The 22,266-nt window shown below is 36.5% G+C and overlaps 2 protein-coding genes across 3 annotated transcripts; both read right to left on the bottom strand.

The window, feature by feature from the left end:
- Nucleotides 1–1,309: 1,309 nt before the first annotated feature.
- LOC131796915 (kazrin) lies at nucleotides 1,310–16,207 on the bottom strand. Of its 2 annotated transcripts, XM_059114535.2 has the most exons (10): nucleotides 15,102–16,207; nucleotides 11,904–12,140; nucleotides 9,696–10,002; nucleotides 9,279–9,459; nucleotides 8,630–8,683; nucleotides 8,391–8,492; nucleotides 7,957–8,123; nucleotides 7,662–7,788; nucleotides 6,732–6,810; nucleotides 3,632–3,761 (listed from the first exon to the last, which is right to left on the bottom strand). In XM_059114535.2, exons 1-9 carry the CDS (start codon nucleotides 16,189–16,191, stop codon nucleotides 6,766–6,768), a joined length of 2,310 nt encoding a protein of 769 aa, XP_058970518.1. In that variant the 5' UTR covers nucleotides 16,192–16,207; the 3' UTR covers nucleotides 3,632–3,761; nucleotides 6,732–6,765. The 2 variants fall into 2 exon arrangements, with proteins under 2 accessions (XP_058970519.1, XP_058970518.1); XM_059114536.2 differs by lacking the exon at nucleotides 6,732–6,810 and having other exon boundaries at nucleotides 1,310–3,761.
- An 887-nt stretch (nucleotides 16,208–17,094) lies between these two features.
- On the bottom strand, nucleotides 17,095–20,505 carry LOC131796917 (L-rhamnose-binding lectin CSL3-like). Its single transcript, XM_066172283.1, has 5 exons — nucleotides 20,445–20,505; nucleotides 20,254–20,348; nucleotides 18,825–19,095; nucleotides 17,562–17,879; nucleotides 17,095–17,307 (listed from the first exon to the last, which is right to left on the bottom strand). Exons 2-5 carry the CDS (start codon nucleotides 20,328–20,330, stop codon nucleotides 17,266–17,268), a joined length of 708 nt encoding a protein of 235 aa, XP_066028380.1. The 5' UTR covers nucleotides 20,331–20,348; nucleotides 20,445–20,505; the 3' UTR covers nucleotides 17,095–17,265.
- Between the last annotated feature and the right edge of the window lie 1,761 nt (nucleotides 20,506–22,266).

Below are 22,266 nucleotides of genomic sequence, written 5' to 3'. Positions count from 1 at the left end.
TAGGAACAAAGACAGTGACCACCAAGGAAGGTGACAGGAATACCTGATCGTGGCTTGACGGCACTGACTGGGTGAGCAGAAAATGAGACGAATTGACCAAAAATAGGGATAAATATACTTGTGCAGAGTACGGAGTGTGTCAATGTTGCAGTTTTGCGTTCTTTTGATAACGTGTAGCAAATCATGAAAATGACATAAAATCAAATTTAGGTAGACTCACCACTCGAGGCTTCCAAGAGACCATTTAAACGAGTTTTAGGCTTTTTTTTTTCACAAGCTTTTCCATCATCAAACTTTCGCAATTTAAAAATCGAAAAATCTCCTTTTTGTGTTTGGAAAAGCATAATAAATGCAGTGAATTCTTTTGTTTTACACCAGTTGAATCACTTTCCACTTCACGAGTTATGGAAGGTTCAGGATGCTCCTAGCGCCAGTTGAGGGCTTAAAAGTATTCTAGCTTTCGAAGCAGTTTACTGACCAGTGAAATCTAAATTATGATTGGTAATTTAATTATGCAATAAATAACTCAGGACTCCACGCCAAACCTTTCTCAGAGTCATAAAATGGTCGCCAGAAAAAATGGCAAGTAATTGTTTCTGTCATAAACGATAAGCAATAAAAAATTACAGCTTGCCGCTTTACCACCGATCAAAAGTCGCCAAATTGTCGTCTTCAGCTATGAATGTCGTCGCCAGATATTTTTCCTACTAGCTAGAGCGACCAAAACGGCTGCAGCTAATGATTTTGTAAAGTCGAATAATATGGGTCTGTCTTCGTGATAATCATCTCTTACTCAGAAACAGGTAATGTTGTGTATTAGTACAGTTTATGATTTTGTTAATCCTGGACATTTTTGGACGGGTAATCGTGAATTAATAAACGCTGATTCTTTCCTTTCAAAGGTTGCTAGGTGTACCGTCACCTCTCTCTTTAACGCCCCTTCGAATCGGAAGATCTATGTAAATTTTACCGGAAGCTTAACCGTTCATTGTGTCTGGAGCGCTTTCACTTCTGAATATCGACTACTAAGCTTTACCAAGAAGCACTTAAACCATTCTACCTCCCCTTTCCTCCCTTATGCCGGCTTTAATCTTACGCTTAGCAGAGTACTGTTGGGTTTTGATCCTGTTTCGTAACTGTTCTGTAAGATGCCATTTTTCGAGGAGATTAACGCTGAACTAAAATAAAACAACAACGTTAACTTCTCGACTAGAGCTGTTGTCAACGTCCCTCCAACTCGGCTTAGCAGAACGTATACTGCGGGAATATAAAGAAGAGATAAAACAGAGACACTCAAACGATACCTGTTCTACTCAGTGTTTATTTGACATGAAATTTTTTAGGCTTTGGTCTGTAGCAACTGTCGCTGGGTTAACTGATCAACATAAATAATCTCCCTAAAATCAGCTGATCTTCAATAATTCTAACAGTTTGAAGTAAGGAGAACCTCAATATATATTAAAACAATTTTTCTAATTTCATTTACCAGAATTAATGACATTTAAAAACTTGCTTGACGAGAAATTTAGGTCGATGCTGCAAAAGGTTGTTTTTCCTTCAAAAATATAAAATTTATTTGTTTGTTAAAAAAGAGCAACATAATGAAGAAATGTAAAATGGTTTCCGTGTTTACGTAACCTGATATAAACACGCGGGAGGTTGGGAGAACACGAAATAAGCGTAGGAAACCACGACACGAAGCGAAGTGGTTTCCAGCTTATCGAGTGTTCTCCCAACCTCCTGCGTGTTTACATCAGGCTATGTAAACACGGAAACCATTTTAAATTTCTTTAACAAAATAACTAATGAAAGAGGAACGAAAACCGTGTTTACATACGCTCATGTAAAATGGTTTTATGGCCAATCAGAGCGCGCGTACTATTTGAATTATTTTATAATAAACCTTCTCAAGCTAGAACACATAGAAGAGTACTTCTGCAAGGGCGTAACAAAGAAAAGGGGAGGTGGAGTGATCTCATCGTGTACACGTCGTCGCCAAGTTTTAGTGAAAGTGACGTTTTGTCCAATGAGCACTGAGTTGGTCCTTTCTTGCCACCTAATTATAAGGTTTGTATGTTGTTAACTCAAAATAAAAAACAACAACAAAAGAAAGCGATCAACCCGCAATGGGGAGAGGGTGAGGTTTAATGGCGCTCCAGGACCACCCCCCCCTCCCTTTATAGCTACACTCCTGTTCTCATCGTAACATTTTAAGACTATACCTATCAATCTGTACTAAACAAATTTAAAATTTGCAGAATGTCCTGAGAATGGAAAGAATAGTAGTTACTCCCCATGAAACTTATAGCAACGCAGCTAAGAATTAGCAGTGTAACAAAGAAATATTCAGCCTTCTTGCGATACAAAATCGACCAGCAACACAGTGACAATTCAAAATATATTACGTAAATTTTTCTCTTTCAGTCAAGAAACATCTAAGTCAAAGTTGTGAAATAAATTATTTCTGAGACTGTGCTCGACAGTTTAAATTTCTACTGACATTCATAACTACTCAATAAATTAGAATCTTGCAAATAAAATAATTCAGTTAAAATTAAAATTTTACTATGTGCATATATTACAGTCTACAATTAGAAAGAGTAAAACGTTTTGTGACGAAAGAAATTCAGAGATTAGAGAACCTTATTTCCATCTATGTTATTAGCTTACAAGTATAGTGCTTTTTTTCGAAATTCTTCTACAGGGAAAAGCACTTCCCTGTGATTTCTAAAACCAGACTAAATTTCTAAAACTGTACAGTGATCAGTGAGGTGTTTGTGTCGTTTTGTGCGTCATATAGTCTAGACATAAACAAATCATTCGGGAAAACAAAAAAATAGTTCTTTAAAAGTGGAAATCATAGGGGTAAAAAACCGTCCATGCGTGTAACAAACACTTCAATTGATACATAATATGGACGTCATCTCACTCATATCAAAGTCTCTTACAAAAGCTTCGCACGCTGCCTTTCAATCCACGAGAAAAATTTCCCTCCCCGCCCCCCACCCAACACTGGAATATTAAGTACGTAAACTTCAAAACAAGTTCTCATTACAGGCTGCATCATCATAATACTAGCATCAAAAGTAAGACTTTAAATAGTTTCGTGGTGTTTCGTTCTTGAAATCGAACTACTTGTAACCCCAAATGAACAAAGCTCAACTGAAGTTATCAAGGCCATACGCACCATGGAATGTATACAAGAATCAAAACGAAAGCAAAGGAGCACTCCATATGATTAATGAATGTCGTCTCAGGGATATGACCAAATTCCACTCGCAACAACTAACAACACCAGAAAATTCCGCTTAGAGAAGGGAAGAGTGGAAATGATTCAGCAAAAAGCTTCTGTTGGATTATTCAGGTTATTATGGACAAGAAATCATTGAACTGTGTTATCAATTTGACATCCCGCCACTTTCATAAGAAAAAACTGCGGTGATTTTTTTTAAAAACAAAAGTGAAATTAATTCCTTTCGACAAAGGCTGAGTACTTACAAAATGTTGATAACGCACGAAATAGACCCGTTGAAAGCCAAAACCCTTTTAAGGTTAGCTTGTAAGAAGTTTGACCAGTTTTTTTTTCCAGTTAATAACTATTGCTGTTACTTCCCGCTTTACTGTAAAGACGACTTTGGTCGCGAGCGAGACCTTCTAAGCGAGGTTCTCATTTGTACCGCAGAGTAATCTGAGTTTGACAAATCATCGCCAGTACTACTTGTTCTTGTCGGTCTGTTCTTTTTATGAGTCATGAATGAATCCTAAAAATAGAAACAGAATGATAATTATTAAAATTTCGCAAGCAGAACCAGGAAGCCTCTTTGAGTCTTTTAAAAAAAGCTAGAACACCGTAATATCTGACATATTTTATAATAAGGTGCCTCGAAAAGAAAAAAACCTCACACGCCATGAAGTTGTCTGAACTGATTATCGTACTTTATCTAAGGTGATGTTCAGACACCACTTTTGGCTGAATTTGGTTTACGTGTCAAAGCCATGATTTCATTTCAAAGCCATCCACATATTTTTTTGCTTACCTGTGTATGCTGCCAGACGAATGAAAACCCATAAGATGATGTGAGGAACTGTCTCGACAATTCTACACATGTTACATTTCACACAAAATTGGGGTACGGGGATAAATATCGTATCGCTTTCCAGGGTGTTAATGAGTAATGACACCCCCTATCATAAGGTTTGAAATAATTCTACAATCCCATTAACATCAAAATGGATAGGACCAAACACTCGCCTACAGTCTCTTGATATATTTGATTTCTTCATTCACCACATTGAATAAAAGTGCATAGCAAGTGAAGATTGAATATTTTAAATCAAATTCAGGCAAACGATGTTAGCATTACACACTTTACAAAGTTATCATATCTAGAGAAAAATGAGACAAACGAGGATTGAGGGTTGGTTAAGATTTCAAATTAACTAGTATTTTTAAAATTTCCTCAACTTCGATTGTTTTTTGGCCTTGTTTAAAGCTGCCTGGTTTAAGAGAGACCTCTCAAATAAAACTTTTGTACCAGGCACTGATAGATATTTAACACAAGCTTTCATCATGAAAGCAAAAAGTTAAATTAGAAGAACTGGAAAAGCAAAACACATTTAGAGTGATGCTAGTCGGGTTTGGTAAGAGTGGGCTACAACACAACGTCCAGGTTGACACTTTTGTATAAGGTAGATATTATATGGACAAGTTATGGCTTGTGAGAAAGACAGTCAGGCAAGCAGGTCGACTGGTATTGTAGGTAGCAATAAAAAGATAGGTGGCTGAGTAGGTTGGTAGGTAAGTATGTGGGTTAGATAGGTAGTTAGTTAAGGGGGTTGGTAAATGCAATGTATGGAGGTGTGTAAATGGTAAGGTAGCAGGTAAGGATGTATGTTGCTTACAGCTTTCTTAAATTTGAGCCTGAAAGTTGGTAGATAAGTAAGTAGATAGGTAGGTTGGTAAAAGAGAGCTAGGTGGGTAGGTAAGAGCTTGGTTGGTACATAGGTAGGTAGGTAGGTAGGTGGGTTGGTTAGGATATGTTTGTAGCTAGGTAGGTAGGTAGGTTAGCTGGTTAGTACATGTATGTAACTAGGTAGGTAGGTGAGTTGATTGGTTAACACATGCTTGTAGCTTGGGAGGTGGTTTGGTTAACACATGTATGTAGCTTGGTAGGTAGGTGAGTTGGGTGGTTAACACATGTTTGTAGCTTGGTAGGTAGGTGAGTTGGTTGGTTAACACATGTATGTAGCTTGGTAGGTAGGTGAGTTGGTTGGTTAACACATGTTTGTAGCTTGGTAGGTAGGTGAGTTGGTTGGTTAACACATGTATGTAACTTGGTAGGTAGGTGAGTTGGTTGGTTAACACATGTATGTAGCTTGGTAGGTAGGTGAGTTGGTTGGTTAACACATGTATGTAGCTTGGTAGGTAGGTGAGTTGGTTGGTTAACACATGTTTGTAGCTTGGTAAGTAGGTGAGTTGGTTGGTTAACACATGTATGTAGCTTGGTAGGTAGGTGAGTTGGTTGGTTAACACATGTATGTAGCTTGGTAGGTAGGTGAGTTGGTTGGTTAACACATGTATGTAGCTTGGTAGGTAGGTGAGTTGGTTGGTTAACACATGTATGTAGCTTGGTAGGTAGGTAGGTATGTTGGTAGATGGTTAACTTGGTGGATGTTCACACAAATGTATTTCATGATGAGGATAGGGGTAAAAAAACATAGGAGTATAGTGAGAGTATGTAGTTACATGTATGTAACAATAAGGCCATACACAAGTGAGTGACAGTAGTAATGTCTCATACCAAGCATGCACATGCAATAAGAAATTAAACAGCTACATATAAAAGAAAAGAAATTAGAAGAATCTACTGATGTACTTAAAAGTACATCAGTGGATTCTTCTCCTAGACAAGTGAATGCTCTCAATCATTTCAAAGTTTAAGGACCACATTTACAATTCTCTTATTTTAGAGAGAAACCTGACTTTTTGTTATACTATAGATAAAAAGGACAGATCTTTTTAGGTGCACAAACAATGACTACACCTTTCCTTCAAAGTTAAGTAAAGTCATCTACAGTTAGTGTTAATTACATTAGTTTCCACAAAAATCTTCAATTCAGTTTCAAATCATGTGTGTTGACAGGGCTTTTAATGCTATCTTGAGTGTGCCAGAATTGAGTATTTAGAATTTCAGGAACCAAGCAAGAAAATGTGACAGGTCTATGTTTGCCTCGCATTTTTATCCTTCTTAACATTGATGTCATAACCCAATAGTTTGGTTTTAAATAATGGCAATTTGTTGACTAACTTTACCCAGATGAAATAATTATTGATGATAACTGAGATCAATTTGAAAGAAATTTAAAAATAATTATTGACAGAGGTACAAAAAAGAACATCTAGCCATTATTTTATAGCCAAAAGAATGGACTTAAGACTTGGAGAAAGTTTGTGACCAAATATTTCATTGTAATGCAGCATCAAGGAGAAATCAGAAAATTACAGCTCTTGTCCACACCACTGTCATGACAGACCATGTTTGGTGGTACTTTAACAACATGATTCAAAATCAAACAAACTAATTATGGGAACAAAGTGCTTTATGATGTAAATAATTTTTCTTAACAAATGAGAATGTAAGAATCAGCAGAATGAGACAGTGTACAGTTTAAAGGCTGAAATGAAAGATGAGAGCATTCACTAGCCTTTAGGAATTTTCAATAGTATTTACATTTAACTGAAGTAAAGTTGGTCTGCAGCCAGCTTCAGAGATGAGTCTCCATAGTTGATTTAGCACAGAGTGTGACCTTCTACAGAGAGAGGTTAATAAAAGAACAGTTACAGTAGGTTGTTCAGCAGCATATTTCAAGGGAACACATGTGCTTCATAAGAAAAATTGCACAAAGTGGTTAGGAAAAGTACAGAATTAGTTATCAGTTTAAGCTGTAGCTAGTTCATTGATCCATTTTTAAAAAAATAAGGAATGAGTTTAAAGCTAGGGGGAAGAAGCAATTCATTTAAACAGAACCATTTCAGTATTAATCAATTAACAAATAGAGAAGCCTTGACTGTGCTTTGTTCTGTTGTAAAGCATACAGGAAGCAGCTAGAACACAAAAGAAGTGTAGGGAGAAACTTAATTAAACAGATTACAATTTTTTTAATTTTGAGATCATGGTTATTTGGAAGTTTGGTTATTATAATTACAATTTTGATAATTCAAATTTACTAAGTTAAGTATTTCCACTGAAAGAAAATAAATATTAAACTATGACCTAAAACAGGGATATAAATCTTCCCTTCAGGAAATAACTTCTTTTCTTTCTTTGATAAGACAAGGATCAAAATCTCAAAGACCTACAGTCATATTTTCAAATATACTGTATGACATAAACATTCCTATCATGCATACTGAGTTTTCCATCACAGGTCTCAAGATGAAGTTTTTCTTTTCTTTTCTTTTCTTTTTTAATACAACCAGACAAAAATTTTATCATATTAATTCATAGGTAAATTTTAAGAATGCACAACCTTAAGTCTTGTCTGTTTTACCGTACAGTGTCCCAAAAAAAGACATGTATTGTATTAAGTTCTCTTTAAACTACTATGTAGGCAAATGAATAGCATCATTTCATTATTTAGCATGTACTGAACTGACTTACTCTGAAGCTGTGTCTTTTGATATCTGAATTCATACTAGTTCGGCTGCCAGAGTTGAAACTCAGTGATCGACGTGTCTTCTGTTTCTCCTTGTTTTTGATTTCAGTTTCACTGGGTGCCACTGCAGTTCTTATTGGATTTTTAACAAATTATATGTAAGTTCCCTTTATACATGGTGTGACCAAGGGAAGGATTGATCAAATGAAACACAAAACAATTTGAATTATAACATTGTATGCAATTTAAAGGTAGATTTCCCTATTCACTTGTGATTTTTGCAAATAAAAAATATCCTACCTTGCAGGGACTAACACAGATAACAGTTCAGAGGTAAGATGCCTCCTGATAATGTTCTTGGATGAATGAATGCCAAGAGCTTGAGCCAGTTCATCTGCTCCAAACGATTGATCAAGGACCAACAATGCTCCATGGACACCACTGTCCCTCAAACTGTCTGCATATTCCTTAAATGTGAAATCAAAACATAATCTATAATTATACCCAATATTGAGTAAATAACTGATTGTTACCCCTGAAAGTATCCAAAATGTTTTCCAATTAATTTTTTTAGTTATCTCACTGGAATCCTGAAGCATCACTTGTAGTTCAATCACAAAGTCTTAAATCTTCTTTACAGGGCATAATCGCATTTTCCTACCATTAAACCCTCAACTTCCAAACAGTTGATTTAATTCATAACTGAGTGCATGTTCTTGACCTAATTTACCCACCCCCAAGTCCACAGAACGGCACCACTTAACAACTCTCTCATTAGTCCAAACTAGAGGATCCAAGTCATTTTCTTCACTTTTTCTTCTACGCTCCATTAGCAACTGCACAAAGAAAAAAAAATACATTTATGTACATAGAAAGAGCAATTGCTTGCTCCAATAAAAAATTTAAAAAAAAGTTCCTAAAACAACTAGTTAAAGGTCAATACCACGTGTCTGAAACTACACAATTGACAAACCTCTTTGTTGAACTCCATCATCCGCAGCAACTTTATACCATGAAGAATACTTGACTTTGAAACATAAGAGATACACTCCATCAGTTTGTTAAGTTTTCTAGACATCACAAACAAAAATCAAAGAGGGATGGGGATCCACTTTGGATATTGAACAAATGGGTGAATAAATATCTCTGAGGTCTTTATTCTATGTCAGTTGAAAACATCATAGTCTTCAGTACAAATAATAAGCTATCAAACCTCAGGAACAAAGGGAAGTGGGACTTGTATACGAGGTGGTTGTTGGAACAAGGCTGGAGTTAAAATAAGATTGAATCGATGAACTGTTCTCTAAGAGTTATGAGAAGGTGGCCCCTTATGAGAGGTGGGTGTCATTGGAGGTTCCATTGAGGAGAGGGGGGGATATAAGAAGGCTCACAATAGGCCATTTTACAGTTGTGTACTTAGTTGCCAAGCCTTTGATTTGGAGTGAGGCTAAAAGTGACCTTGTTGTGATGGAGACCAGTATGATAACAAAGTAATTTGCATTTGAAAAGCAGCGAAGTTTGTATAATAACTAGGTCACCTTTAGCCTTGCTCCTGTTCAAAGGCTTGGCAACCAAGCACACAACTGTAAAATGGCCTATTCCCTTCAGTTCTACTATCTTACCTGATGAAATTTTTTGCTGACATTGAGATGTTTCTCCATATCTTTTCTTGTGAGCACATTCAAAAGCCTTCCATCAATCATCTGAGCTTCAAATGCTGAGCAATACTGGCTGAGACCCAGGTCTCTAATCCATATGCGGGACACCCAAAGGTGATCTACAGAGGATATCTCTGAAAATTTTCTAAAAAATAACCAGGATCACACATTAAGATCACAAGAATCAAGGAATTGATCACTAAATACAGAAGCTCTCCATTATTTAACAAACTTTCCTTGTCAGCCTAATACAAAATGTTTAGAGAACAGTATGAAAAATGTGCATACTGATCCAAGGATAAAATGCCTCTGTCAATCACCTTAATTATGAGGGAAAAAAGAAATCTGCATGTAAAGAGGAGATGATACAGAAGCACTTACACGGAAGAGGGGTCCCTGTAATCCTCAATAGCTAATCTCAATTTCCTTCGGTGCATTATGTTACCCATACCAAGTCCAGCTTCAAGCTCAGTATCATTAAGCTCCAACAACACTTTGCCACTTTTAATGTTGTCATAACACATCGGTGAATACATAGGCATTTGGCACTCCACCTCTAGCCAGGCTAAAACCATATTGGCTTTCCAACAAACCATTGGGATGTCTTTGTGTAGTTCCCACACACGCTTTTTCTCGGCATAACTCATGCTGGTTGGAGTTTTGTCCACATTATCAATGTCTGGAAATTCTGTACAAAATCAAAGAAGAGAGGTACAAATGTGGTCAGATTTGGAAAAATGAGTAACAGGAATATACTGGTATAATTGCAACCTGGTCCTAACAAGCACTAAGGAGGGCTTTCCCATCTTTTGTTGTTCATATTTTTTCGTCCAACTCTCAAGATTCTATTCTCATGCTGTTATGTACTAGGTTCTTTCTAAGCAGAGGGTATTAATAAATCCATTTTAATTTACAAAAAAAATAATTTGCAAATTAAACATGTTTCAACATTTATAAGCCATCTTCAGTTGCAAAATTTAAGGTTCAATGTACAATTAGAATTCTCATTTAGTTTACAAATAAGTCATGAAATTGCATCATAACAGAATGGCCATGGCCCCATTACACAAGTTAAATGAGATATTTATAATTAATTAATTAGAAATTGTGGAGTTTCCGAAAAATCATGATATGGCCCCTTTATTCAGCTTTTTGTTGAACTGAAACTGGGTTAACAGTAACTATAGAAGTAAATTTGAAGGACAATAGATTTTTATTTAACCAAGTTTAGTTAATTTTAAACCACCTTCCTGCATAGTGAAACCCAAATTAGTAGTCTCCTATCAGTGCAAGTTATATTACTTAAGCCACAATCAAATTTCCACATGAATCTCCATTGTTATACTACTGCTTGAAGGCAAGAGTTTCTTTTTGTCATAATTAGTGAAAGGATACATCAAGGCACTTGAAAGGACTCAATGTTCATTCAAAAGTGCTCTTTACAAAGGCCAAAGATGGCAGAATTAGTGATTCCCTTAAGCCGTCACTGATTTCTTTGATAGACCCAACCAAGGGAACATTCATTTGATGGCTATGGAGAGCACTGGCATCTAAGTAATATCAACATCATGTTTGAAAGACCTGCCTTTCTCCCATGATATCAATAACATTCACCCATTTATAACCCATTTCACTGCAGTAATTAAAAAAATTTAACCCTGTTGTTTCATCTTAACCAACCTTTCACTAAGTGAAGGTTTTTGGAAATTTTGCACAGGTTTCTAAAAAATATACCTAGTTAACTATCTGAGTGCAGCCACAGCCAATGCTACACAAATTGGTAAACAACTTGAATGAAATGCAAACCAAGGAAGCACAGAAGAGCTATAGACTAGACAGCTAAACAAACCACTACTAAAGTATATCAAAGTATATTAAAGTTCACATGGCCACTAGTAATTGTAATAACAATTAAAATAAATTATAAAGAAATAGATAAATCTGCAGGTAAGTGTTTTAAGTCTTCCTTTAGAGTTGGATTCTTTCATTCGATGTAAAAAGTCTTTTTTGTGGCAGAATCATTCCCCCCCCCCAAAAAAAAGTGTATTTTCTTCAGGATGAGAAACAGGAACACTTCACCTGCAAAAAGTATTCTGACTTAAGTTTATCAGGAGTTATCATAATGGCTGGAGAAAATCAGTTATTCCAATAGAATTTGACCAAAACAAACCTATTCACAGTTTTCATTTGTGATGCAAACAGAATTCTGAACAAAGGAGAGAGTGTAAACAGCAAAAAAATTCATCAGTTATAATAATCATCATTCTTTTATGACAGTGTCTACACACAGTCCTATCTAGAAAAAAAGGTGGATTTCAGAGAGGTCCTGTTTATCAAAGTTAGAGACAAACATACATCTAAGTACTACTAAAATGGTGAAAATCTATTCAACACATATTCTAAACTTATGATAAAATAAAATGGACTTATAAATTAAAAAAAAAAAGATGAAAGAAAAAAATACAGTAAATCTAACATTTCGGTTCAAATGTAAAACACATCATTCAAGTTCTTCAAAGCAGTACACCCTCAGACTCACTTGGACAATAAGTGGTAAAAACATTTAAAAACAAGATATTGGCTGCTTACCTTTAACTAAAGGCTTGAAGAGAGGCTTTCGTTGCCTTCCTCGTGAAAAAAACCTAGACAGTGAGGATGAACGTCTCTTGATTTTCTTCTTACTTGGGTCATGTTGTTCATAGTTGGTTTGAACACCAAAATCAAAGACTTCTGAGTCATTTGGTGTAGGGGCTTGGCTTAAATCAGACTGAGAGTCTGATGAAACTGACCCCACTGGTGATCTTGGGACTGGCACAGGACAATGATCTATGAAAAAAGAAAGAAAAGGATAAAAGTAAAAGTACAGGGCTAAAAATTAACTCCAGTGCTTGGTGGCCAGTTGGGCCAGTTTCCTTGAATTCTTAGTGGCCCATCCCAAAATGAAGTAGCCCTTGATTTCCTCTATTTTAAAATGAAAAACTTGATTAAACGCCCCATGGCTTTTAATGGAGCGTCAACTAAAAGGAAAGAACATATCACGCACAGAACTCTTGATATGTCCAGAGTCACATGGCAATCACAAACTCAAAATGGCATTTATATGCTGTGAATGTGGATCACTTGTTAAATCATTGTAAAAGCAGCTCAAGATTTCCAACTTCAGAACTAAAACTTCACCAAAATGGATGATCTTAGAGTCCAGGCAAAGAAACGAAGAGAAAGGTAGTCCAATTAAATTACATATTCAGCTTTATTTTTAACTTTGTACTTTGCATAATTTACATTGCAACTTTTCTAAATTCTGCAGCATAGTCACACATCGGGCATTCAAACCTTAACTTTTGGTCAGTTTTAACTCGCCACTGGCGACTGTGCAACCGCCATTTTTTAGCCCTGAAAGTAATCATTATTACCAATAGTAAAACAGGGAAAGTACCAAATTGACTATTCCAAATACATAAGTATGACAAAATCATGAAAATTCACCTTCCAGGAAATAACTGTAATTATACACCAAGAAAGAAACAATGCAACAATGAACCAATACTTCATGTTGCAACATCAGAATTTGAATACTATCAGTAAAAGTGATAGATAATCTGGCATTGGACCACACAAAAAGTTCTATTACCATCTGGGGTTCAGTTTTCCATGTGGTGGCATAGCATGAAAAGTCTCATCAAATGATTGATGTGCATAATTAAAAATAGGGTGTAAAGGCATCTCTGCAACATTTCTGTGATGATAAAATGATTCCACGCAGATAGGTTCTCAGAGTTTCTGTTTTAGTGAATATGGGATGATGTTATGTTCATGGAAAGTAGATACAATTTCTTCCTGAATTTCCAAACAAACAAATTTACAATTGAGATCAGCTTTTTTTTTTTTTAGAATAGCATCTGTCCAACTACTTTTTGCTTTCACTTCTATCCTTTGAAAAGGATCAACCACAGCCAAAAAAACCTGTTGCTGTAAAACTTCCTTATATAACCACAACTCATTTCATTGACCCCTCAAAATATACAAAACCTAAACACAAATATCAGCTAATGATGATTCACAACACTTCAAGATACCATGTAAAACAGAAAATTATCATGAGACCCAACCATGATGATAAGTTGACAACAATATTGTTCAGAAAAAATTGTCATCTGGCCATAAAAAATAAAACATGCAGACTTCTCTAACATCACTTAGCACAATATAACTAATTATGTCAATTAAATGTGACTAAACTTTCAACAATTTTCCCACAATATTGAAAAAACAAAATTAATCAAAGAAGCCTACAGTCAAACCTGTATTGAGCAGAAATGTATTAAACAGTCACCCTTTATTAAGCAATCAGTTGTCAAAGTCCTGAATTTGTTTCCTCTCAATCAGTGTAATTTAGTATCTATTAAGTGGTTTTGGTCACCCTTTACCAAGTCCCAGTAGCCTCTTTGTATTGTCCTAGACCTGTATTAAACAGTCACTGAAAGTGGGAGCACTTTAATAAAAATATGAACAGTCTTTCCAGTAATTTTTAATCCATGTTCTCTTACAAAATAAAAGTAGTTAGTATTTTCAAGTACTGTACATTAAGTAGTCAATTATGGCATAAAGTGGCACTGTTAATTATTATTATTTTTTAATTCCCTTAGCCTGTGGGACCTGTATTAAGGGGTCACCCTGCCATTCCCCATAGCTGACTTCTTAATACTTGATCATGAACTAAGATCCCTGCCTGTGGTAAAATTGCATTATCTATATAGAGAAATACACATATCTATGAGCAAGCACAAAGAGAACTGTTTAAATTTACAATGAAAAAAATTAAACCTAAACTGTTTGAGTGTGGTCATAAATCCTTTAAAATGGTCTTTGACTAATATCAAATTACTGTCATCAATAGCTTCAAAAATGATAATTTAGCTCAAAACAGATCAGCATGGCTCTTTTGCCCATACAATAATGAACCAATAGCAAAAAAGATCCCAAATCCCTATTGTTTGACTGTGGAACGCCCTTAGGGCAAATTCATTAATCTGTCAGATAAGCTTCTTTGTCTAGTGATTATGAAGACATCTGAAAACCATTGCTACATTTCAAAAACAAACGCGATCGACTTACAAGCCTGTCATGAAAGAAGATCCATATCACCTTAATCAAGTGGTTTAAAAATTAGAATAATTTGAAAACGAATGATACAACTGTGCCTTTGTGACTGTGTCTGCAACTCAGAGATGATGTAAATAAAATTTGACAGATTGAATACTCTTAAAAATGTATCTAAAGCTGACGAATGGCCTAGGAGTGGCATAATTTTCCAGTTGAGAGTCTTCAGCAAACATCCGGTATTCGGGTTTTAGTAAAACATAAACATAGGGTAGATCTACATTTTTAATGAAGAATGGATGTGCGCTGAGTTAATATCTTGCGAAATTATGTCCAAGTTTATGGAGATCACAATTAAATTTCTGATAGTAGCGTGCTTGTTATCACAAAGCACCTGATTAACTATGAAATCAATAGTCTGTCTTGCATATCCAAGGTCTGGAAAAGATCGTAACGCAATCGAATTAGCGCTTTCAACATCTATTGATTTTAAGGAGATTGTCAAGTGAAGATTGTAAAATTAACACAGATTTCCTGAATTACCAGCAAATCTTCGCCAGGAAGGCTGGCTATTTTGAAAGTCTTTAAGCCTTTTCCTTCTCGTACAAAAATAATGAGAAAATAAACAACGTAATGTACATTACACAAAAATTTGAAATGAGATCGAGATCACGCAAACAAACTTACCTCCGTTTTTTAGCGGGGATCTTGGTGGATCTTTCAAGTTTTGCAGGGAATTTATCTTCTTAATATTCGTGGCGTTCGTTCTACATGTACGTTTGCCTCCTGCGGTGTCCACATTTAAGTTGTTCGTTTTAAAAAAGAACTGTGAATTGTTCTCGCTGAGCGAAGATTGCAGAGCCGTCAGATGTCGTTTCACTTCGAAAAAATCAGCTTCCAATTCCTTCAGCTGTACGTCTTTCAGTTCCAACTGTGATTTTAAGCTATCGGTTTCTCTTAATAGATCGCATCGCTCCTTATCCCAAGTCCGCTTTTCGCTCTCCAGGCGCTTAATTCGTTCTTCACCTTCTAACATCCGTTGTTCATAATTCTGAATAAATTCTCTAAGTTCTGTTTCCTTTACCTCCAATATTCCATAAACCTGCTTCATTTGATTAAGTAAATCCATTTTTTCCGTTTTCAAACGTTTCCTTTCCATTTTCATACAAGAAATCGTTTCTTTAGCTCGAGCAATTTCGAGTTCACAAGAATGGAGCCTTTGCCGAAGCTGATCTAAGTCTGTGTTTCCATTTCTCCATTCGTTGAGTTCTCTGGTTAAAAACTCGTTTTCACACCGTAATCTATCATTGTCTTCTTTATAATCTTCTACTATACTCTTAGACGATCCAGCACCATCAGTTTTCGTTTCAGAAGTTAATTTATTGCTCGCCAGCTCCGACAGCCTCTTGTCTTGATCTCTAAGTTCTGCCTTCAAATATTCCACCTCCCGATTAACCGCAGTAAGAGAACTGTTGATTTTAGAAGCAATAACAAGTTTTTCCTCCCTCATTCGTTTGCTCTCACCCTCTGCCTGTTCCATCAAGCGCCGCATAACACTCAAGCAATCTATTAAATCGTCCTGCTTTTTCACGAGTGGTCGTGTGACGGAACTGCCACTGTCAGTACTTTCTCCTGAGATCGTACTACTAAAAGATAGGGAGCGAACCCTTTCTTTGAGCTTGTCGACTTCAGCCATGGCCTCTATCGGTGTCAAAGAAAACTTGCGTTCCTTGGCGGGAGAGGCATCTGTTTTTCCCTCACTGTTTACGTCCGCCATATTTGATTTGTGTGACACTAAGCACCAGCAGAGGTCACAAAGACGAAATTTTTGGACGCCAGACGGTAGCCTCACTTCGATGGAACAATGTTTTATTCCACCTACCCCATCCTTACTGCACTTTAATCTTTCACGGCAGTATCAATTCGAAAATTCTTCGTTGAATGGCATTGTGAAAGAAGTTAAAAAAGTCTTCCAACAATTTCATCCTCTGTCGTTATTTTCTTCACATTGCTTACTATGTAGACTGATGAAAGCGACTGAACTCTATTCGCGAGTATTTCCTCCCAAAAGGTTTCCATATGAGACTTTTCTTATATGCGTCCTTTGTTATCAGTTTACAGTATTGTTTTTTTTCTTCTTCAACTTGAGTTATGGTAAGCTTTAATCAGGGTTTAATTTTATTTGATTCCCCTCGACATTTATCAAAAAGAGGAGGTGACAATCATAAATTAGAACGGCAGAATAGGGATTTTCATGAAATAACGACAATCTCTTTATTGCGTTTTCCTTTTGGGGAGCAAAAATTAGTAGACGAGTCACTGTTCATCATAGGCATAGAAATTTCAAGGAATTTTTGTCTAGGTCTTATTCTCCGCCAGTCCAGACCCTGTGTAAAAATACTCGACCCTACAAAAGGCAGCTAGTGAAGGACCCACAGAGAAAACGCGCAGAATAAAATGTGCTGTGGAATTATTACCATTGGATATGCAATGGGCGACAGAAAGGAAGAGAGGTATTAACAGATTTAGAAGACTTATTCTTTTCAAACAGAAAAAGTTGAGCCAACAACGGCAGATATGCCGAAGAGAAATCTACCAGTAGTAAGTTTAGATCGCAAACGAAGCAGTTGTTCAAAAGACACTTCAGTTGTTAATATACGACATGTGACATGTCAATAAACTTTATTTATTCTAATTCTGGCTACATGATAATCATGCTTCACAAAGTTACCTTACCCACTCCCACTAGAAAAAGACAAAAACCCAGACAAAAGAGAAAACCGTGGTCCCTTTCCCGTCTCCAAGTCCCTATTTGACCGGTCTAGCTATTTCTTGAGGTGTTGATTGAGCTTCAGTCACATCCACCCTTCTTCGGGCAGCATCTGTAGCGGACCTAGAACCAGAAAAAACATCGAAGTTATTAAATCTAGAACTCCGCATTCACCTGGGCATTTGTTTTCAAATATAGTGCGAAATGGGAATCCCTAACTACAAAGCATCTTTCCAAAATCTTAAAGCTTAGGCGATTAATTGAAAGAGGTCGCTTAATTATCGTTTACTTATTTTCTTTTGATATAATGTAGGTGAAAGCATATCTGTTTGCTCTTTCACTTTTTCAAATTCAAAATCAAATATTTCTTTACCAACCTCTAAATATTTCTTGGTACCCCAGCAAGCGTCCCCAAATTTGGCGACGGTGGCATCAAGAAGGCAATGTTCCTTGTCTTGACAATATTGCTTGGCAATAGCCTTGGAAGCCACTTGATGCTGGCAGGCTTGGTTCCAGGAAAATATTCCAAAGAAACCGTCACCACAGATGTGAGCACCCTTGAGACGGCCAAAGTTTGCCCATACGATGTCGATATTGCGTCTCTCAGGACATTCGAGTGACATTTTGTGATTTTCACATACGCGAGCTCTCTTGGTGTCATCTGGTGTAATCCGGCCGATACACCTGTATTTGACCTATAGGAACAAAATTTATACAATGCGTTTACTGATGCTATTAATAAAAACCTCATCATCTAGTTTTAGGTCCCTTTTTGAAAAAGTCCATGATACTCAACTTGTTCTGAGTTTCTCACTCCGCAGTGATGAATCAAAATGTTTTGTTCAGGTTCCTATGAATTCTTTTTGGTCTGGCCACAAACATTTTAGTTATCTAATAACGTTTACGCGTACTGAGCCGGAGGAGTTTGCAATTTCTTAGGCGACACTTTAACAATGAATAAATTTGTGTTGACTAAGTTCAGTCCACAAAGACACTTCTAATGTACAAGGCACATGCACCCGTGAAAAAATATTTGGTAAATAAACCGGTCTCTTCAGGCGACTGCTATGTCGGCTGATAATGTCCGCGGTTAAAAGATTGTCCCGAAAATGAATAGTTGGCAGAGAAGCGAAGCTTGAGGGCAAATGTGAAATTGAATGCGCAAATGTTTTTTTTGTTCTTTCCAGAGTAGTATTTGAGATTAGCTTTATTTGAAATGGCTCTTTAACTGGACTCTACAAAACGAGTTGGTTTTTCTTCCCTGTAAAGTAACAAAGATGAAAGAGTGACACTCAAGCTGGCTTTTTCAACTAGGTTTGTTTCTTTTCGAAGAAGAGTAACGTAAATGAGAGCTCTTACGTCATAAATATTTAGTGATTTTGTTCCACGTGACGTAAAGTAGCCAATAGAGTCGTAATAACATTAATGCTGAGTCATAAACATAGATAAAAACATAAATGCATATACAATATATATATATATCCATATATACGAGAACAAATGTGTTGAAAGTTTGTTACGAGTGCGGAACAGAAAAACACTTCTTAGTCCTATTTAAAGAGATAAATCACAGACCTTTGGGTTTAAGAGCAACAAATTATGTTTTCGAAAACCGTACGTAAAAATAAACGATTATTTACCGTGAGATATTTCTTCGTTCCGAAGCACGGGTCTCCGTATTCTGCGTTGTTGGCATGCAACTCGCATTCTGACAGGGTTTCACATTCATTTTTAACAATAGCTAATGTATTAGCTGCGCGGCAGTTGACATTCCATAACCAAGCAACCGTCCAATCCAATCCCCACTGACACACGGAGCGGTCTGTTCTTCCATAGACTGCAGAAATGATCTGAATCTTTTGATGTGTGCACCTGATTTTTTGCTTCCCTCCTTCACAAACAAGGGCGCTTCTTACTGTGAAAAACAGGAGAAATACAGAGAAATACATATACCAGCTACAGAAGATTGTATAAAAAAGCCCCTAAAGGTCAACCAAGCTAAATTGCATCAAAGCAGTCACTGCTTTGATGCTATTAAGCTCAGTTGACCCGCGTTTCTCAAACTGACCAACTTCATTCATAACTTAACGCGTGTTGCTTGTCCTTGTCTTCCACGTTTTCTCTTAGTAATTTTGATGTCATGTTCTCGGTGCCATCACTCTTCTCTCCATGGTGGAGGAATATTATGATTAACTCTGGCGACTTACATCAAGATTGGCACGCTCATGATTGATAATCTTAGAAAGTCGTTTTGATAAAAACTTCTTATTTTCGTTGCTTGGATTGAAACTTGCGCACAAGTCCTTAAGGATAATTACGTAATCAGACCATGATTTCAATACTTGAAGAGGTCCTCATAATTTTCTGATAAAAATTATTTGACGGAATCAGTTTAGATACTTTATGGGTTGACTTTATAACACGCACAATAGGAAAAATGTTCCATAACTTTGCACAGGCATATGAGGGTCCGATAATCATAGGTGCCCGATGAGTGTTAGAAATATTAAAGGCGAGATGCGGGATGAAAATAGAAGGGTACGAACGGGATATGCTCTGTTTCGAAGGCGGGATAGGATGGTCGTAGCCGAGATCAAAATTCAACTCAAATTATGGGTTACACGACCTAAGAAACATCAAAAAGTATTTATTTGCTTTATAAACGGGCTTAAATTAGTAATCCCAATAAACCGCGTATGAAATGACACAGCCTACGTGTCGCTGAGATTTTCTTTGGCTTCAACACGTATTTTAACGCATTTTAAAGCTCGGTTTTGCCTCATGAGAGTTATGAGAAATGAGAGTACATTATCAATATTATAAAGACTATAATTTGTCCATCAGTTTAAATAAGGCGGTGAACTTGAACAACATGGGCAGGGATCGGCGGCATAGAACTGATAAAAGGCGGAATCGGGATGAAAATGTTCATTGCGGTGGGATGGCGGGATGGAATGAAAAATTGAGGCGAGACAAGGAATTGACAAAGTCTATTTTGGAGCCTCGCATATTATAACTGATTTAGATCCTCCTCTTCGAATGCAGCTAAGATATAACATATTCAAGTACTTGCCTTCTTGTGTAGGCCAAGCTTGTGTATAACAGAAGGTTGAAGACAATAAGAGAACCACTAAGTACATCCTCATTGTAGTGGTAAATTCGACCTATAAGAGATGAAATAAGGTATGATTGATCAATTTTGCTTCAATAGAAATGATGACTCACGAAAATCAGTTCAGTGGCCACGAGTTGTTCTTTACTTGATAGGATAAAGCAATTGATATTCAGAGATACGCCTGTTTGGTTACCTGACCAAAGTGAATCTGTTCCCCCTACAGAGTCTCTCTTTACTATCTTTGTTTTTTTCTTCCAATGACTTTTGTCCATGCCTTAATAGGCATGGACAAAAATATTCATATTCAATATTCATATCATGATTAATGAATTTTGTTTATGTTTAAATTGTGCAAACAAGTTATACCTTATATTTGTATTTTTAAAAACAAACGTCTGTCGGCTTTCTTTTTGACAAATCACTTTTCCACAACCATGTGGTTCAAGAGAAGTTTCCTGCTACTGAAATGTACAAATTCTCTGATCTTACCAAATTTAACCATGGATAGTTAGAACTGACTCGTTTTTAGGATTCGTTACTATTGGCAACCCTTTTCTGTTTGGCTTGGTTCATATTTGTCATTCACAGATCACCTTCTCTCTCCTGCCATGTTGAGTGACATGTTGTTATACCTGGTTTGTAAGGATCTCCTCACTTTTGATTTAATGAAAATTGTTTCTTGAAAGTTACCACATTACTATGGAACTCTTTCGTTTTTTATTTTGGCTTTTCACACGATTATACACGAATTAATGTAACGTAACTGAAAAACAATTTGCCTTTGATGGTAACAGACAGGTAGCTCGTTCAATTTCTTTCTCCAATAAATTTATACGTCCTGAAATTATTTGTCATAGATCACAGTTCACCTTCGTCCTACACTGCGCTGAGTGACATACATGTTGTTATGTCTGGTTTAGAGATGTTTGCAGACTTAGTTTCTTTACTATGCAATTAGATTAGGTATGATTATGAAGGAAATTGCTCTTTGGGAGTCGCAATTGCTATTGAATGCTTTTACTGAAATTTCTTTCGAATTTGCAATTGATGATGAGGTGGAGCAAAATTTGAACCAAATGATAAATTTCAACATGATTTTTATTCAGTCTGGTGTAGAAATAACCTCTATTTTTAGAAATGATTATTCAGTAAAATGTACACGCCACACTCGACCAAACACAAAACGGGAATTCGTCTATTCGTACAAGTATATTTTCCGTTGAACCACTTTTGTTGATCACGGGCTTTAAGGGGAAAAAACTGAGGCAATTATGCTTTGCGGGAGGTCCTACGCTGATCCAAGGTAATGACACGGGTAACAAAGAAGACGATCCTCAGGCGGTGTGGTCGTCGAAAAAAGTTTTCTACCTTCCATATTCCTTACATAGTTATTCTATAGAAACAAAACTTAAACTAAGACCTTAGATTAGCCTTAGTTTAAAGACAGAAAGAACTGAAGAGATTTACGAAATCAGTGAACGTTCTTAACCCAGAACGGGTTTTTCGCAAATATAAACTTTGACTAGGTTGCCGGACCCACTTTTGAGTTTTTCATTAGACTCAAGGCTGCGTCAAAGGCTGACTCGAAGGCTGCCTCAAAGACTCTAATCCGGTTACTTAGATTCAATATGGATCTATTGAATAAAATTACCAGTGGCAATGATGTTTTGCGAAATGCTCGTTCCTTTTGTGTTACGCAAATAATGTCCATGGAAAAGGTCCATAGCAATCACGAATTTCTAGGAAATATTTCCTTCATGCTGATGAATGAAATTGTTTTTCCCTTACTGGTTACGTCCGCCATATTTGATTTGTGTGATACTAGAGTAAGCACCAGAGGTCACAAAGACGCCAGAAGCCAGACGGTAGCCTCACTTCAATGGAACCATGACTTACCCCACCTACCCCATCCTTATTGCACTTTAATCTTCCATGGTGGTCTTTAAATTAAAAAATTCTTCGTTAAA

The sequence above is a fragment of the Pocillopora verrucosa genome, chromosome 9 (genome assembly GCF_036669915.1).
Source record: "Pocillopora verrucosa isolate sample1 chromosome 9, ASM3666991v2, whole genome shotgun sequence".
Taxonomy (NCBI): Eukaryota; Metazoa; Cnidaria; class Anthozoa; order Scleractinia; family Pocilloporidae; genus Pocillopora; species Pocillopora verrucosa.
This window is presented reverse-complemented; position numbering and strand designations above follow the sequence as displayed.